General features: G+C 47.6%; 4 protein-coding genes across 4 annotated transcripts; 1 reads left to right on the plus strand and 3 right to left on the minus strand.

The window, feature by feature from the left end:
• Positions 1 to 1,979: 1,979 nt before the first annotated feature.
• Positions 1,980 to 3,245, minus strand: BDW43DRAFT_263982 (Mpv17/PMP22 family protein). Its single transcript, XM_032040618.1, has 3 exons — positions 3,058 to 3,245; positions 2,489 to 2,794; positions 1,980 to 2,410 (listed from the first exon to the last, which is right to left on the minus strand). The coding sequence occupies exons 1-3, from the start codon at positions 3,157 to 3,159 to the stop codon at positions 2,261 to 2,263; spliced, it is 558 nt and encodes a 185-aa protein (XP_031904540.1). The 5' UTR covers positions 3,160 to 3,245; the 3' UTR covers positions 1,980 to 2,260.
• Positions 3,246 to 3,943: 698 nt separating this feature from the next.
• BDW43DRAFT_321990 (aromatic ring-hydroxylating oxygenase subunit alpha) lies at positions 3,944 to 7,229 on the minus strand (the record flags this gene model as incomplete). The annotated part of the gene is made up of 11 exons (XM_032049460.1): positions 3,944 to 3,999; positions 4,057 to 4,174; positions 4,267 to 4,351; positions 4,386 to 4,701; positions 4,754 to 5,225; positions 5,287 to 5,637; positions 6,125 to 6,150; positions 6,204 to 6,619; positions 6,676 to 6,857; positions 6,934 to 7,086; positions 7,143 to 7,229. 11 exons carry the CDS (start codon positions 7,227 to 7,229, stop codon positions 3,944 to 3,946), a joined length of 2,262 nt encoding a protein of 753 aa, XP_031904541.1.
• Positions 7,230 to 8,723: 1,494 nt separating this feature from the next.
• BDW43DRAFT_263993 (GTPase-activating protein GYP7) lies at positions 8,724 to 12,105 on the plus strand. Its single transcript, XM_032040619.1, has 5 exons — positions 8,724 to 9,223; positions 9,297 to 10,674; positions 10,739 to 11,001; positions 11,056 to 11,374; positions 11,428 to 12,105. Exons 1-5 carry the CDS (start codon positions 9,065 to 9,067, stop codon positions 11,781 to 11,783), a joined length of 2,475 nt encoding a protein of 824 aa, XP_031904542.1. The 5' UTR covers positions 8,724 to 9,064; the 3' UTR covers positions 11,784 to 12,105.
• On the minus strand, positions 12,106 to 17,157 carry BDW43DRAFT_264002 (GAS2 domain protein). The gene has a single exon (XM_032040620.1). It carries the CDS (start codon positions 16,538 to 16,540, stop codon positions 12,569 to 12,571), a length of 3,972 nt encoding a protein of 1,323 aa, XP_031904543.1. The 5' UTR covers positions 16,541 to 17,157; the 3' UTR covers positions 12,106 to 12,568.
• Positions 17,158 to 17,545: the final 388 nt, after the last annotated feature.

Consider the following 17,545-nt stretch of genomic DNA (forward strand, 5'->3'; position numbering starts at 1 on the left):
TGTTCCCATCCAGTACATTCGCCTCCGTCTGGCACTTAGAGGCTGTCTTCGTTGCTATCCACACTTGCCCCAATTCCGACTTTGCCTCGCGTCACAGAAGTGGTACGTCTAGTCAAGGGCCTATCACCGCGAATGAAACCCGGCAATTCGATATCCCCAAAACATGCAGGGTCAGAGATGGGCAAGCAACTACACGGAGATAATGCAATGCAGGTTAATCACGCGCGTTCCCGTTCTTTGACAGGACCCCAAGGACCAGTTGACCTTGAAGGACCTAGTGAGCGACGAATACAAAGGCTAACTTAGACTAACGACTGGGAATGTTAGCACGATCTAGATCATGGAAGGATCGGTTGCTCAGTAAAACAAACTAACCAGTCAGCTAACGGGGGAAAAAGGACACAGAGTTACGCTCGGGTTGGAGTAATGACGCAGGAGAGCTGAACACGATGAGGGAATGTGATCTTATAACATATGCTACTTCAATCTTATCACCGTGTGTCTGGCTCCTTTTTTACCTTTGCCCGGTGGCCCACAATTATAATAGGCCCAGGCTTCTCTCTGGAATGGAAGTTTGGTCGTGTTGCTGCAGAGAGAGACATGATGTGATCTAATTATGGGGGTATTTGAGGAACACTTAGGCCACTGGGCTTACGCCAATGTGCAAGTTGGGGAACGTGAATTGAGGGGGGAGACTAATTTAGTGCCACGCTCGGGCTAAAGCACAGTGAGTTTTAGTAGGGTCACGAGTGACACACGGGAAAAAGCACGCTTACGGTACAGTACCCTTACCACTAAGGGTAGTATCCTCTTGAGGGTTTGAGAGTATGTGGGAATGGTGAGATTCTTTTTTTTTTCTCTTTGTTTCCATGATATATACTTAGAAATCATGATACTTTTTTATCTCTAGTCCTTGAGGCTTGACTTGTTCTTCCCAGCCCTTTTCTTCTCCCCCATACAGACACAATTCATCTAATGTCCAGAAACCTGGCTTGATCGGCGCATACCAGTTCGTATCAAGATTCTCAAGTGTGCTAAATCAGGACACGGAGTTTAGTCAATAAGTAGGTTGTTGATCCCTCGCTGGGGGCTGTGCCACACCTATCCAAATCCAGTATTCTTCACATCAACTAAGATATTAATACAAGTCAATTATACATTGTGTCTGTTAGTAGTCCTTTTTTCCGCTTTATATTTTTCTGACACTAATTAGTCGAGTATGCCTGTCTGTCTGTATGTGTGTATGTATGTAATTTTAGAAGATCGTCTCTAACCGTATCGTAAAGCCAGTGTTCCTCGCCAATGATTTTAGAGTCTTATGCAAGGGAACGGGGAAAAGGGATTACCCCAAAAGCACCACCACCATTTTAGCCCCTCTCCATGCCTCTCTATCTGCCGTAGCATCATGTGGAATGGCGATAATCCGGGTTATATCTTCGACAGCAGCTTACCTTGCATGAGACAATTCAAGTCTAGTCCAATAATTCCCTGGAACATACGCTGCCATGCCGTTATCAAACATGGCCCACTGTCGGGAAAAACAGACTCTAAGCCTTTCTCTGATCTGCCCGACTCCACCACTAAATTGACTTAGAGTTGTGGGCAAACCCCAAGCCCCCCAACATCTTATAGTAGATAAGTTTTATAGAGCAGGCTCCACCATCGTTCTTTGTCTTGCAGGTTGGCTACACTTCCCCCTCCCTCCCACCCATTCTGTGAGTATATGTATATAAATATCCTTCCTGATGATCCCCACGAGAACTGTTGAACAGGCTGGCTCGGGAGTTACTCTCGCCTCGGCATGTGTTCAGGTACGCACATATCGTGTGGTATGGCAGCGGTGATGATATAACAGTTTGCTTGTGGGGGACCCGTGGTTAGATTTCATGTAGGGTCAGATCATTCTTGGGTACTTGAATAGTACAAGCTGTGTTGCCTTTTCTACTTTGTTTGACGGGACTCTCTCTAGAAACAAGTCTTTGCTCAATATCTTACTGGCCCGCACACTCTGGATGGGGCAAATAACGGTATTTCGCTCAACCTAGTCACTTCTGTTCATTTCGATGAGTTCAATTCCAGCGCTTGGGTCCGGTGTATCATAGAACATTTTCCCTCCGATTCTTGCGTCTTTCCTTTTTAATCTCTTCTTATCAGACTGAAAGGGTTCCACCAATGCTTTCATTCTCTGACAGTAGATACATGGTCGGATGCGACCCCAAATATCTCAATGCTCAACAAAAAAAACCGCCCCGATAGACTATCACCCAGACATCAAGCTCAGGTAAACCCCCCAAACCACACCAAACATACTACCAACCAACAACCGCTTATCTGCCGGCACGACAGTAAAATTCAGGACTGAAACAAACGGCCATAACTTGAACCCTGCTATCAGGAAGGGCCAGAATTCCTATTCAACCATAAGTCAGCCTCCCCATCACCCAATTTGCGAAAGAATATTGGATATTTTTTTACAAGGAAAACGTACATTGCGAACCTGCTCCACGAGAGCATCATACTCCTGACCGCGCAGCAGTCCCATGGTCAGGCTGAAAAGGACCGTGGCCCAGGCGCCACCGACAATTTGATCGATCACGATCTTTGCCACCGTGTTCTTCACATTTAACTTCTTCTCTTTCTGGCCGTTTCCCTTCTTGGGTTTGGTGGCGGGTTTCTCGTCATAGCCAGGAAGCGCCAGTTCCAGACCCTCTAGCCACAGAAAGGTCATGGGAGACATCACAAAGGCGCATGTTGTGAATTGGAACAGCGTTTGGAGATCCAGTTCAAATGGTTTCTATGATATCGAAGCTATTCGGCGCCTTTCTCCTATGGTGTAGAGTATTGATTTGATGCATGCTTTAATAAGCATATCATCACTCCGACCATGGGCGCCGATCAGCGAGATCAATCCGTCAGCCTATTATTACTAACAGTATGCACGTGTTGACCGGGATTTTTTTCTTAAAAAGAAGATTATGATGCTTCATATGGCCCCCTTTGACGCGCCCTCATATTACATAAATTCAATTAATAAAAAAAATCATGAGTACGACTTACCTCATCTCTATATGACTGAATGCTCTGTGCCAGGACATTGGACCCGGCGTTTATCACCGCAGCTTGTAGAGTCGCCTTGGCTATAGGAGGTAATGCCATCATTATAGAAGTTTCAGTTGCAAGTTGAACTGCCACGTTATACTTAAGTTAGCATTTTCATTTTTTTTATTTCCACCCGAAAAATCAACTGTTTGTTAATCCCTCGTTTCCCTCTAAGCACTTGCACGGCACTAAATACCGAAACGGGTGCAGAACAATACTTACCCTAGTTAAGTTGTCTGATTGGCTCGACGATAGCCAGGTAGTAATTGGGAATGTTCGTCCCAGAAACTCGGGAAAAATGTCGATGATCAATGTTCAAATGTCAAACGGGAAGCTCTGCAGAGACGAGTGTAAAGTATTTAAAAAAAAAATACGAGGGTCCGCACTGTGCGGTCCGGCGCGCAGGGGATGTGGAGTTGTGGTGTTGATCTTTTCAACAATACAATGGGATTATGAGAAAGAGGAAGGTTTACACGCCCGAGTGATTTGATTCGATGGGAAATCCGACCGGTTTGATCCACCCAGAGGAGAGTTTTCTTCCTGCCAACTCGATAAGAGAACAAGATGCAAGGAGTAGATGGTTCTGTTCTGAGGGGACAGAGAATTTTTTAATTATGAGCTATCTACTGACCAGATTGCAACAAGGATGCCAAGATTTCACCGACACATTCATACTCCGTTCCTTCTATCCAAACTGATGGGCTGGACGGGTCTGAACGCAAACAGAAAAAAAAAAAAGAGATAACTTCATGACTAGGAGAGGTAAGGGAAGGGATACAGGAAAAAAAGATGAGAAGAAAAAGAGAAGGGGGCGTAGGGGGCCCTTGTCCCAAGTTCTACAAGTTTACCATGCGAGATCCTTTTGTTTCAACTCACTCTTACAGTCGAGTTCTTTGCAGACTGGGATGGATCGTTAGCAGGTCTGGACCACACAGAATCTAAGATGAGGGTACTAACGTTGCTCCGCTTGCTGGAACTTAGGATTCTCTCTTGGCTTTCTCATAGCTGGGAAGATTTCGGTTCCTTGAGCTTTTTCCAGTTTGACATGGTCTTCAAGACGGTTGAGGATATTCTTCTGGGTATCTATCCCCGCGAAAATTTTTTAGGATACATATTGGGAGAACACGATGCCGCGAACGAAGGGGAAAAGGACGATGAAAGACATACCCAACACATTGGAATGAAGGCTTGAGGGCCCAGATGCAGTATTCCTAAATTCCCAGCAGTCAGTCGGTTTGTGTTTATCAATGTACTCTACTGGAACATACTCTTGATTCTCTGCATACATTGCTTCTAGCTCCCGTATTTTCTCTCTCAATATATCGACTAACTTAGCTGCAGCTTCCTGGGATCGGGAATTCTCATTCTTAGAGCAATACAAGTCGTATCGGACTGCGGTTTTCTGCTCAGATATTGGTAGGAAACTCAAGGCACACCACCATCCGGTGCCCCTAATGAGATGGAAAGAGGTGAAAGGAGGGAATGAAAAGCGCTCCAGTTTCACTTGAAAGTAGCCTCGGATGCTAGCCACTAATGGTATGGAGTTCTTCTTCCCCATCGCATCTTCTAGCCTGACAATGGTGGTCAATTGCTTCGACCTGACTGCCACAAAGTCAGAAGGCGGAGCAAGAACCGAAGCAAGAACTCAACTCACGAGCCATTTTCCAGTTAAAGTCTGCCTCGATTGTCTGCCCTGATACCCATATTGACTGATGATCTAACCGATTCTTTCTAGCAAAAGCATCTAAGAGACTAGTGTCGGTGGTCGAAACCGTTGGACTGGCTTCAAGGTTAACGAACACAAGTCCAGCTTCATTTGTCACCGTATGAATAGCAAACAAGCTGTTCTGTGACCTATCAAACCCTGGAATTTCATCAAAATGAGGAGCCTTTGTAAGCTCGCCATAAGTGTTATAACTCCAGCCGTGATATCGACAGCCAAGCACCGCAGAAGACCCGTGTTCCTTTCTTGTGACGGTGTACGCTCTATGGCGGCAGACGTTGTGGAAAGCTCTAACTTCCCCATCCTTCCCTAGAATCAGGAAAATAGGAAACCCAGCCACCTCGTAGGACTGATAGTCACCAGCCTTCGTAAAGCGGCTGCGGTGAGAGATGCAAAGCCACGTCTAAGTATAGGTTAGATGGACCATACTCTAATAGGATGATTAGACCGTATAGTCAACATGCCTTGCTAAAGATCGCGCGCTTTTCAAGTTCAAAAACGTCTTTGCTCGACCACCAACCTGGTGGGAAATCCGACTCTTTGGACACTCCACAACTTTCTTCCTCCGCAACTCCAGAGACTGATCGAAAGGCTTTAGGTTTCTTAGAATACAGTAGCTCAGCGCTTGGGATCAATAAGTGTGGCCAGAACCGATATAGAAACGCTACACTAGCTAGCAGTGCAAGCAACATGGGCGCTACAGGGAATATGAACGCTTCCATAGCGAGCTCGATTTGATCGATCAATGAGTTTCGGGTGAGCTTTAGTAAACGTCCTTGACCCAAGGCCTTGTCAGAAAAGCCAGGACACCGTATCTATAACAGATTTTATTTGAGAACAAAGGGGAGCAGCACAAATCAAGACTCCGCCAGCTTTAGGATTCTCCTCCGCATGCCTGCATATCTGTTATCACATCCTCCGAGGTTAACCAGCAAATAGTGTGCACCGCTCGTAGGTTTACCATATTAGGCTGGATTTTCCAGTGACACCTGGATAAAATCAATATCATGCATATGATACCAATTAATGTGTGCCTTACTGTTTCCCAAGATGAATGTTTGCATGGTGTTTTATTTTTGAATTAATTATAAATATTGTCGACAGATCATACTATAGAACTTTAACTTTAGGAACAAAAAGACAACCCCAAGCTAAAAGAATTTCCATAAAGGGGCTCTCTTGTCATCTACTTGCTCATTCTCATGCCGCGGCTGACACTTCCTCCAGTCCCTTGTCTTGCTCCTCCAGCACAGAAGCGGCACTTTCTTCAGCCAGCTGATCTGCGGCATGCTGCTGACACACTAATTCAAACACCCGATCCTGGTAGACTTGAAGGGGCCATTAGCTAGGCAATACGATCGTCGAAGCCAGTCGTACTTACACGAGACACCATTCTCTTTCTCCGGATTCAGGATCCCTTCACTGTAAATGCCTTTTCCAAGGTTACCCTGGGCTTTCTCGCAGAGCTCGTAGTCCTCCAACGCTACCTGACGGACGAACTTGAAGTATTCTTCGAACTTCTCGCCCGACTCCATATGGTAGTAGTCGAATTCCATTCGAGTGACGTTTGGATCCTCGGTTGGGCAAACTCGGAATGAGGACATCCCTCCACCGTACACGTTCAGTGTACAGTTCGGGAAGAAATAGAGGAACAGTCCATCATCTGGTTTCTGAGGATCTGCGATATGCTGCGAAAAGTTCTGGTGGTTGTGGACGGTATAGAACGTCGGGGGATAATAAATGGAGAACGATGGATGGGTGTATTGGCAATGAAGGCATTCTTGATAGCCGTCGACCCTGTGGTTGTGAAAATCAGAAAAGATACAGTCTATATCCACAACTATGGAGATTACATGGTCTTCCAGTTGAACCGGCCTTCATATTTGATGCTGTGCCTGTAGGGTAGTCTGGTGAAATCTACCCTTTGCAGCAATGGCTCCAGGTCTGGGAAATACTCATGAAAGCTCGGTGCTTCGTCGGATATGGTTGTGAATATGAGGCCGGTCGAGGTAATATGATAGCGCAGCGGCTTTTCCTGAGCTATAATCAGACCGACATGTTCTCTAGGGAATCATCGGACACGCATTCAAGGTAAGGGGTGCAAAACGTACTGTTTTTGCACAAATCACTTGGAATTCGCCTGGCTCGGGCAAGGGGGAATCACCAGAGGTTCGGAAAGCCAGAATTGGCTGCTGTGCAACCTCATACTCGACCTTTTCGCCGGGATTCTGAAATTTCGTCACAGGTCCAATAAGATACCAAGACTAAGTACATGCATTAGCCACTTGCAAAATGTCACATTCAAGAGCGACCGGCATGCCTTCTTGAAAACAGCCCTTCGCTCAAGTTGGTAGAGCGGAAGGCTGCAATACCATGAAGCTGGCAATGTGCGTTCAAGCTCGGCCATCATAAACTGTGTCAAAATTGGAGCATATAACGAGGGAAAAAAGCTATTCTCGGAACACCTTGGAAATGCGGGAAATTCTTCGTCTCTACATCAATACTGATTACCTTATATATTCTTCCATTATGCGATTGTGGCCGATAGATCTGCACCGAAGTACATGATATGTGCCGTTCAATTGGACAGGCGTATCGTTTCCTGAAAGGGCTATGGGATCCGGTCCCGCGGCGTTGACCCTCCGTTCTGTGCTGTACTCCTACGTGAACAAGCATACCATTCAATCGAGGATCTACTGGATTCATAGACGACGTCAGCTTTCAAAACGCTGCCCTATTAGCCGCTATGATGGAATCAATAACTCTCCAAAATAACAGCTGGCCAAGCTCCTAGCCAGACGCTTGAATCAACGTTGATGAGACCTCTCTACTAATTACAGCAATATAGATATAGATCGCTTTTAGAACCTTATAATATGCTAGCAATCTCCTTACTCTATCAGTGAACCCAAGCCAACTCAAAGCATCCGGGATGTGTACGAAGCTATGTGTCATGGATACATATCCTGTCGAGGTCATCTGGGAAAGGGGTTGGAAAGTCCTTACCTAATTGTTTATTTAAGAAAAGGATGATCGGCGCAGATGACCTACATGTATTAATCTATAAAGTACTTACCATTCGGGCTTTGAGAGCCCTTAGATACCTACGTTTCCCATTTTAAAACTCAGAATAGTGGCAGGTCAAGGACTGTTGTGAAATCATGTAGTATGAAAGACACGACCTAAATACAGTGAATCAGTTCCGGAAAAAGTGATACTGCGATAGTCTGGCTTAGGTCTTGGAAAAAAGCCTTATTGCCTCGTGGTCACTCACTCCCTTTAGTAAATCTTTCTGAGAAAGTCATTGCTGTTGTAGTTCCGATATCACATCCGGCCCGATCTACTGGTGGTATATTAGGGTTGGTTCAATTTGTGGGGCAAAAGGGTTTATCCAGCTCGACTTTGGACATATTGCAGTCTAACGGTCTCGGCCGGATACCCAGGAGTTTTTCAGAGATCCCGTTTTAAAAAATCGGTGACCCTATTAGGCTATTGTTATATAGGGTATCACCTAATGACGTAAGTAAGAGCTCCTTCGTATAACTAAGAGGCAGTGTAACTGTAGATCAAACATTGTCCAGTTGACACCGGAATACCGGTGCTCATCTAACCCTAACACAGTCACGGGATGGATGGATATAGAAAACACTGGCAAGAGACGTACGATCGGATAAATTCGATCACTTGTCGATATTATCAGCATTTACGGAGTACATCCTACAGAGACCCCAGTATAGAAATCCGTAGACATATTAAACTCCAACCAGAACTCGGGGGCGCGTTGGGTGACAGGCAACCGTCATTCCGACTGTGGCGAAGCTGACTGTTGTTATCGATACGCTTTAAGTACTCATATAAATAGAAGTACGGAACGAGCCACACGCCTTTCTCTCCTCTTAGATTCCTTTTAAAATCAAAAGTGAAAAGGGTGATCTAGACACAGTCGAGACTTTCAATTTTTTTAATCGTCTTTTTTTTATCACTATCATTATTATTATTGTTATCATTATCAGATTGAAAGGGTGTAGATCACATGCATCTCTGATCAGGTGGGTTTTTCTTTCCTCTTAATAAATTCCGTGACGTTTGCGTCTTTTGTCTTCCCCCGCAATTCCACCTGCGAATTAAATCCGAGTTTCATACTCAAACAACAACTAGAAAAGGATGAACATTATTTCTTGTCCCAACCATAATCAATAGGATTTATTGTCCTGCCCATTTTGAAATCAAAAACAAACAAATATGGCGGGCAAGGGAGTCAAATATACGCCTCCGCCATCGCCGTCGCCGTCGCCGACGCCTTCTTACTACGACGTCAGCGATGATGAGGAGGACGATTACAACACCATCTCACATGCGACAACTCGGAAAGGCGTGAAGTTACTGTTTTCAAAAAGCAAGGTTAGCTAGCTGCCAAAATTCCATTCCGGTTCGATTAATGGCTGACGGTTCCGATCTATACCGAGCATCCCAGGTCTATGTTCACCCTACCCCTTCCTCCAAGGACAATATCCCCGGATTTATTGCCCTCATCCAACAAAAACCGGCTCCGTACGCGACCAATCCGATCACATCGACCAACCCAAAGAGTGCCGAGCTCTCATCTTATCTCTTGGCTTGGGTACCAGAATCCTCGCTTGGCGACGCCTACAGCACCTATGTTAAAGTCGATCTCGCGGGTGACTCCTCTCCCCCACGACAGAAATATCTGGTGCCTCCTCTACCAACAGCCACGAGCTATAAGGACCCGATAGGACTATACGCCTTCGCTGTACCTCTCTCAGAAATATACTCGTTGCTTGTACGACCTCCGAGCATCGGTTGGTGGTTTGGCAGCCTTGTGATCAACACACGTGCAGGCGATAGCTTCCCTGCTCTTTTCTTCCATGACGGTGAATGCGAATCAACCATACTACAAAAAAGGAAGAGAACCCAAGAAACGTTTGACCCATTTGGTGAGGATGGTAGCCTTTTTTGGGGTGGCGATGAGGTTTTAAGGTGGCTTCGGAAATATGTGGAGGTACAACGCTCGGCCGTTGATAACAGCGTCTATTTGCTCAATCCATCTGAAGAAGATCGCCTATCGTTCGGGCGGCCGCTGACGGCTGATGGAACAGTAGCAAGATCCCAGGATCAAGCCACCGGTCCATCCTTGCAAGGTAGCAGCGGACAGCGGGACGCAGGAATGGATCCTTTCATGAAAGCGATCAAGGAGACTAGATGGAAGGTTCTTGAACAGCTAAGCAAGATCACGACGTTCACGAGGCGGACAGCGAATGAGATTGCCGAAAACCCTCGGATTCCTCCTCAAGTCCGTCGGCTGATGAAGACACCGGAGATCCAAACTTTGCAGGAGGAGTTCGATAGCGCCAGGCTATATCTTGCTCGATGGGCCATGAGTATATCTGAACAGAGCGAACGCGAGAGAAACCAACGGATATGGACCGCTCGGGACGTCCTTGAGATGGAGAACAGCTCGGTGGGCGATTTTGAGATTCTCGAGCTAGAAACGGGAACTATGTCCATTCATGAACGTCGCAAGACAGTAACTTTGAAAGAATGGGAGGGTTTCTTTGACCCAACAACGGGAAGATTACAGGTTACTATTGAAGAGGTGAAAGAAAGGATATTCCATGGGGGTCTAGACCCGAACGACGGGGTCAGAAAGATAGCATGGCTTTTCCTTCTCGGCGTGTATCCATGGGATAGTACTCGTGACGAACGTCAGGCCTGGATGAATTCCAAGCGGGATGAGTACATTCGGTTAAAGGGTGCCTGGTGGGAACGAATGGTCGAGGGGAACTCCACCGAGGAGCAGCATGAGTGGTGGAAAGAGCAGAAAAACCGCATCGGTAAGTCTTATTTCTGCCCTGTTTATCCTATCTCCGTCGCTAATTCGATCCAAACCCATTGTAGAGAAGGATGTTCACCGTACAGACCGCACGATCCCTCTCTTTGCAGGGGAAGATACCCCCCATCCAGATCCCGACTCGCCATTTGCAGAGACGGGGACGAACGTTCATCTAGAACAGATGAAAGACATGCTGTTGACGTATAACGAATACAACCCTGGCTTAGGCTATGTCCAAGGAATGAGTGACCTTTTAGCTCCAATATACGCGGTCATGCAGGACGATGCAGTTGCATTCTGGGCGTTTGTTGGCTTTATGGACCGAATGGTAACGTCCACTTCCGCTGATAATCAGATTTCTCCGTTAATGTCTGATATACAGGAACGCAACTTCCTTCGCGACCAGTCTGGCATGCGTGCCCAACTTCTAACGTTAGACCATCTTGTGCAACTCATGGATCCTCAACTCTATCTTCACCTCCAGTCTGCCGATAGTACGAACTTTTTCTTCTTCTTCCGCATGCTTCTAGTTTGGTACAAGCGCGAATTCGAATGGGTGGATGTCCTACGCCTTTGGGAAACACTGTGGACCGATTATCTATCCAGCAGTTTCCATCTACTCATCGCGTTGGCCATTCTAGAGAAACACCGAGACGTCATCATGGATCACTTGAAGCATTTCGACGAAGTCTTGAAATACAGTGAGCAACCCCCATTCATACCAACATGAGCCGTACTTAACAACTATCTACAGTCAACGAACTCTCCAACACTATGGAACTCATTCCAATCCTTACCCGCGCTGAATCCTTATTCCGTCGCTTCGAACGAGCGGTTCAAGCAATAGATAAGAAAAACAACTTCCCCACGCCTTCTACTCACCAACGGAAATCCATCCAGTCTCCATCCGATGCAAACAAAGGCAAATCCCCACAAAGACCAATAAGCACCGGGTACAGCAGTGGCACCAGCTCCGGGCCGAGCGCTCCACAAGGCGATAACAGCGACCCCAAAGTTATTTCTCCAGAGCTAAGAGAGCTGTTCAGTAAAGATGTCCCCTGGAAGCGACAGCCATCTGAACGACGCGAACACATACAAGATCCATCGTGAAGTAGCTTTTTTGTATTGTGCGCATGTAACTTTTTAATGGGTGGTGGTATGGTTGGATTACAAGCTCAATTTTATCTTTCTTACGATTATGTCTCGGTATGGTCTTTCCTGCTCGAAGTCTTCGGGTGGTTTTCTTTTTTGACACTTTTACTCCTTGTTTCTGGGGTTATATGGAGTTATTGCTAGATAGCTGTAGCTGGTTGTATTGGCGGCCTTCGTATTAGCGTATTATTTACGGCTATTATCATAGCCACAGGGGTGAGTAACCCCCAATCTGAAGTGATAGTCGATAAACTATGAATGTTCCATGAATTCTTGAATTCCCTATGTACTCTTCTTCCAAAATATAAACATAAAGCGGTCACAGAAGAAGGTAGGGACCGTATATGAGGGTATCTAAATATGTGCAAAAGAATTGTAAACAATCAACAGACAAGGACACAGACAGAAAGCCGAAACGCTTGCTTGAATGCAAATATGCCAAAGATCTTCGATGAGTGACGCTCATCTATGTCTGCTGGTAAAAGGTGAAGAAGAGAAACCAAATCCAAGAGAAATCCTTTAGACAATGCCAAAACAGAATAAGAAAAAAGAAAACACCGACAATGCAAATGCCAGATACTTTTCTTCATACCGTCCTGCGATCCAAATAAACCCCAGACAAACGGCAAACGCCAGTGCTAGTAGGCAAAAGTAGATAAAAAAAGGGTGATGTTGGGAGGCGATAAAGAAGTGTTAAATGTGGGATAATAATCAAAAGAGAGCAATAGATCGACAGTCTCTGTTTAACGATTACCAAGCCCGCGGAGTATAACTCGCTTGCTGGAACCGACTTTACCAATATCGCTGATGCTTCTGGACTTCGGTAAAGTGGGGATTTTATCGGTAGTATGATCTTGCTCGGGAGGGGATAGACCATACGAGAAAGGTCTTAGAGAGGAGCTTCTCCGAGTCTGGCCAAGGACATCTTCCACCCACGCTTCGCTTTCCGCACTCATGTGGATATACCTAGACCGTGGCTTCGGTCCGGCCAAACCAAGTGGAATAGCTCCGCCATAGCGAGCATCACTCATGGTTGATACTGCACCAAAGGAGGTGTTGGAAGAGGTCGAAAGCCGTCTCCGCGAAGAGACGGTTGACATAGGGGAGGATGATAGGTTTAATGTCTCGTTGGTACTTGCTGCTCTGAGATCCGTCATGTCAGACACATTCGAAGCCCGCCTCGTTTTGTGTACAGCCAGTGAGGACGATGGTCGATTACTGATGACCGACTGAGGTCGGGACGGCGTAGTTCGCCCATTGCCAGGCCGAGTCAGCCTGCTCCCAGGTGGCGTGTAGGTCGGCGTCGATTCGCGAGATGATAACCCTTGAACCTCGACACGAGGCGTCTCCGAAACGTGTCGTCGTCCATGATGGATAGCATACTCCCTCAAGTACTCAGCCAAATCCGCCCATCCACCGCCAACACGTACCATCACACGCTCACCGTGTTCTCCCACCGAACGGACGAAAAGCTTGGTAGGAGCGGACTTTCCCCCTTGATGCAGATGATACAGCTTCACGGAGCTTTCCTCCGGAGCATGAGAATACCTCCTACGGGAAATAGCAGGAGTTAGGGTAAGGGATGGAGTGGGCGTACCACTACGTGACCCTTGCGGGGAGATGGAGCGGAACCGCTCTCTGGTTTTTAAGGGCAAAGATGATATCACAGAAGACGTGTCAGGCTCACGGTCTTCAGCCGACATCAAATGAATGCGAGCCGGAATAGTAGTAAGAATGGAACTAATTTTCTCATCCAGATGATCCTTTGGCCTTCTTATCTGGCTGCCTGGGGTCGACGGCCGGGAGCTCGTCCTCTCATTCGCTGAGACATCTCTAGAAAGACGAGGCGTAGACTTATATGCCCCGATGCTTTCAAGGCTAGGGTGTGCGGTCAGCTGCTTTCGAACACGGGTAGCAGTTGCAAGAACAGGTGGCTCGGAAAGTGCAGCGTTATGGGTTGAATCCCTTGTGGGTGTGTTCTTCGTGCGCTCCCAACCTTTAGGCTGTCTACGAGTAACGATATCGGACCCCGGGAAGTTGCTTTCTTCACAGGGAACCTCAGCACGCCTACCAACGGCGCGTCGAACACCGCTGGGCGAAATGGGCTGACACTGTTTGCTGGTTTGTGATGGTAGACGCTGGTGATCATTGTGTGAAGTTGGACGTACAGGCGCATCCGCAACTTGCTTGTCGATAGCCGGAATGGTCAGATCAGTACTTGACTCATTCTCATAGTCCAAATCCAGTCTTTCGTTGATAAACCGCTGTAGGGGAAGGCTCAGGGCTCGGTTTTGTTTTAAGGATGTAGGCGGAGACTTCTCGCTATCTAAGCGCAGTAAGCGGTCTTCCCGCAATGTATGATCACTGTTAGTCGGGATGGGGCCAGAGTGCTGGTAGTCTGTCTGGAATAACGGAGGAGTTTCAATGAGCTTGGGTGTTCCATTGGAAGAGATAGTATGCAGGCCCCGAACGTCCGGGCTAGAAACGAGTGATGGATAATCGGAAGAATCTGCGGAGGCGCCTGATATTCGTCGACCACGAGACATCGTGGTTTCCGCGAGATCCAAACGCCCTTTCCTGGTTTTGGAAAGTTTGATTGGGCTATCCAACGGTTGCCTTGGCGATGGAGTTGGCGTTTCTTTGTCATTTTCTGACGAGGGGGAAGGCTTAGAAGACTCCAGCGGCGAGGGGCTACTGGATTGAGAAGAATGTGAACTATCACGGTTAACCGCCATCGAGACTGCAACATCGATGGGAGCAGGTTCAACAGCGACGCTAGGCAAAGTCGTTGCTTCATCTTCAACTGTCGTAGACGGTAGCTGGCCAGGGTCATCATCGATGGATTCGGCGCTAGTAAAGACCGTCGACGTTTCGCTACCGTGTGACTCTAGCGGTTCTTCCGTATTGGGCGAATCTGTTACACTTTTCGGTCTCCGTATCACAACACTTTGAGTTTCGGTTTGCGAATTTGGGCTGGCTGGGGAACTGATCGCTCCAGGAGAGGAATCAGGGCTAGCAAAGCCTTTCGTCCGTGGAGGTTGTTCTGCCTGTCTAATATCCTCGCCTTGAGCGACGAAAGGATCTGCTGTTTGCTTCCAGAGATCACGCGTAGGTACTGGTTTTCTCGGCGAGGTAAAGTCGGACGATGCAGTTAAAACTACTTCCCGGTAGAGGTCGGAGGAAGGCACGTCATCGGTTGCGGCAGTACATGTAGAATCTGGGGCCGGTTGCTCGACATGGGCGAGGTGTGCCTTTTCATGTCCTTTCTCGCTAAGAGGCGACTCGTTCCGTACGACAATGTCGGGAGCACTGCTCTCCGGGGCAACGATGGGTTCAATTACAGTATCGGCTTGCTGCGGGTGCCCACTGGCTTCGCAGGTGTCGTTGGTCGCTTCTGTGCCATCAAGAGAGGATGATGCGTCGGACTCATGGGGGAAAGCTTGTTGAATTTTTTGCGAGATAGTGACAGACTGATCCAGCATAGCTCCAAAGGATGCCGAGGCCTCGGTAGGGCTTCCGGGCTCCTCGTCAATTGTTTCCATCAAAGGTGGGCGCGCAGCTTGGGGAAATGATTCCGGGGTGTGGACGACAAAGTTCTCGGGATCTCTATGTGCACCTGATACAGCGATTGAATAACTTAGTGCGGGTGGATGGTCTTTGGCTTGCAATCTATTGGCCATCATGCGCTGCCACTCATTTTCAACCGTCCGTTTCTCGGCGTCCATGACCCAATTGCCAAAACCAGATTCGATGGCTTCTAACTCATCAATCCAGTTCTCCGGCAATGAATCCTCCCGGCCCTCAAGCGCGTCAAGCATACGGTCCATTCGTCGTCCCACCGAAAGTACTGTCAACTCCAGCGCGGCGCGCTTGGCATGATAATTCGATGTAGAATACAAGGCATCCTGCTCGCTAGGGGGAACGGAGGTCTTCAACAAGGCTAAGGCCGATTCCAATTCCAATTGAGCTAAGCGCAGACTCCACAGTAGCCCGGGAACTTGGCGGAGAACTAAGAGCCGAACATCCCACGTGGAAAGGAGACTGTTTAGGCGAGAGAGAAGTGGGAGAGCGCGTAAAATGGTGGCAGTAATGACGGCGGTGAAGTCACTTAATTGCACATAGCTGAGGGGAGGGGGCCCAGAAAGATTGCTAGTGGAAGAAGATGGCCGAGACCGCGAAGGGATATGGGCATTCAAAACGTGCTCCTTCAATTCATCGACCCCTAGACTCTCCATTCCATCCCGGATTTCCTCGATCCGTTTTTCATGTTCCGCTACAACTTCTGCAGGAAGGCTGCCCAGGTAGTCTGGATCGGAGGCATTGGAAGTCGTGGTAAGAGGCGGAAGGAATCCTTTGCCCAGTTGGGCATCCGTGCGTTTCGGCCATTCCCATGCCTGTACTTCTTTATACCATAGACTTAGGTTCTGAGCCGCAACAGCCGCACGGATTCCGAGGGCTCGCTCGGCTTGAGAGACTTGAGATATGCTTTTAGAGAGGATATCATGGGCCGGTTCGTTCTTCGGTACTGCGTCAGTCGAGGTCAGCGCTTCCAGAGTGGACTCGGGGGATAAGTTGCCGAGTAATGGATCGAGTGACTGGTAGCTTGGAAGTGTCGGTCGACTTGGCGATGGAATCGGCGACACGGCATGAGACACGAGGTTCGTGGCCGGAAGGTGGATTGGTGGAGGTATAGGATTATTGCGACTGGTGGCCATGTCGGAAGAGAACGGCCACCGGACAGCTCACAGGAGGATACGGGTCGGATAAGGACGGAATCACAAACGCGATTTGGGAGACAGTGGCGGAGTAGCTGAACGGGGAATATGAAAGAGTGTGTACCGCTGAAGAGCAAGCATGCTGAGACGCGAACTTGCAGATCTCCGAAGCGACAGCGGAGGTGAGGTTGTTAAAGGGGTGCGTTCCGGAGGTACCGAGGGGAGGTATAGTGCCGGGGAAGATAGGCGACCGACGATGTTGTGGGGTTGGAAAATGAGTGTAAATTTGGTGATCAGGTAATTAATACTAGTTGATCCAGATAGGGAATCAAATGCGACGAGAGAGAGAGAGAGAGAGCAAGAAAGACCAGGCGTGGGAGGCCGAGGGAGATAAAGACGGAGGATTTACAGGGCCAGACTGGGATCGATAGATCACAATCGGAAGGCTGGGGGGAGGGTGTTGCAGGGAAGGATCGGAGAGGCGCAGTTGGGAGACAAGGCCAAAAGTAAAACGAATGTGGGATGATAGTGAGAGAGAGACCTGCTCGAAGGGAATGACAATGATTCGAAGACGGCGGCTGCAGGTGTGAGTTGGAATGAGGAGAAGTTAAGCAATCGGAGCGCTTTGGGAAAAGGTGGAGCCGCCGCCTGCCAAAAGGGGTACGTGATTACTATTAATATGGAGAACACTTGGATCTTACTATTGATTTCCTTGTCTTATTCTGAATCTTTAGCTTCGTTCATTTCCTAATAACTTTCTTTACTTTTCTTTGCTTTTTTTTTCCCTGCTCAATTGCCTAGAATGCGCAACATACCGCTCGGATCTATATGTATGTATGTATAGAGCTACATGACAAGAAAAATCTTGATTCGGTGGAGACCCTCGGTGCATAAAAACTTACCATCTATATAATTATACACACGGAAGGAAAGAAAACCAAGAGATTATCTAAGGTACAGTACATATACTAGACTGTACCGTACTCCGGACTTCCCACGTTAATC

Source organism: Aspergillus alliaceus (assembly GCF_009176365.1).
Source record: "Aspergillus alliaceus strain CBS 536.65 unplaced genomic scaffold BDW43scaffold_5, whole genome shotgun sequence".
In the NCBI taxonomy this organism is placed as follows: Eukaryota; Fungi; Ascomycota; class Eurotiomycetes; order Eurotiales; family Aspergillaceae; genus Aspergillus; species Aspergillus alliaceus.

Coding starts and splice junctions, on each gene's coding strand:
- BDW43DRAFT_263982 (XM_032040618.1), bottom strand. CDS start 3,159: ATGATGGCATTACCTCCTATAGCCAAGGCGACTCTACAAGCTGCGGTG. Junction 2,795..3,057: donor TTCAGTCATATAGAGATGAG/GTAAGTCGTACT, acceptor TCGATATCATAG/AAACCATTTGAACTGGATCT. Junction 2,411..2,488: donor TCGTGGAGCAGGTTCGCAAT/GTACGTTTTCCT, acceptor ATGGTTGAATAG/GAATTCTGGCCCTTCCTGAT.
- BDW43DRAFT_263993 (XM_032040619.1), top strand. CDS start 9,065: ATGGCGGGCAAGGGAGTCAAATATACGCCTCCGCCATCGCCGTCGCCG. Junction 11,002..11,055: donor TTGGCTTTATGGACCGAATG/GTAACGTCCACT, acceptor TCTGATATACAG/GAACGCAACTTCCTTCGCGA. Junction 11,375..11,427: donor CGACGAAGTCTTGAAATACA/GTGAGCAACCCC, acceptor AACTATCTACAG/TCAACGAACTCTCCAACACT.
- BDW43DRAFT_264002 (XM_032040620.1), bottom strand. CDS start 16,540: ATGGCCACCAGTCGCAATAATCCTATACCTCCACCAATCCACCTTCCG.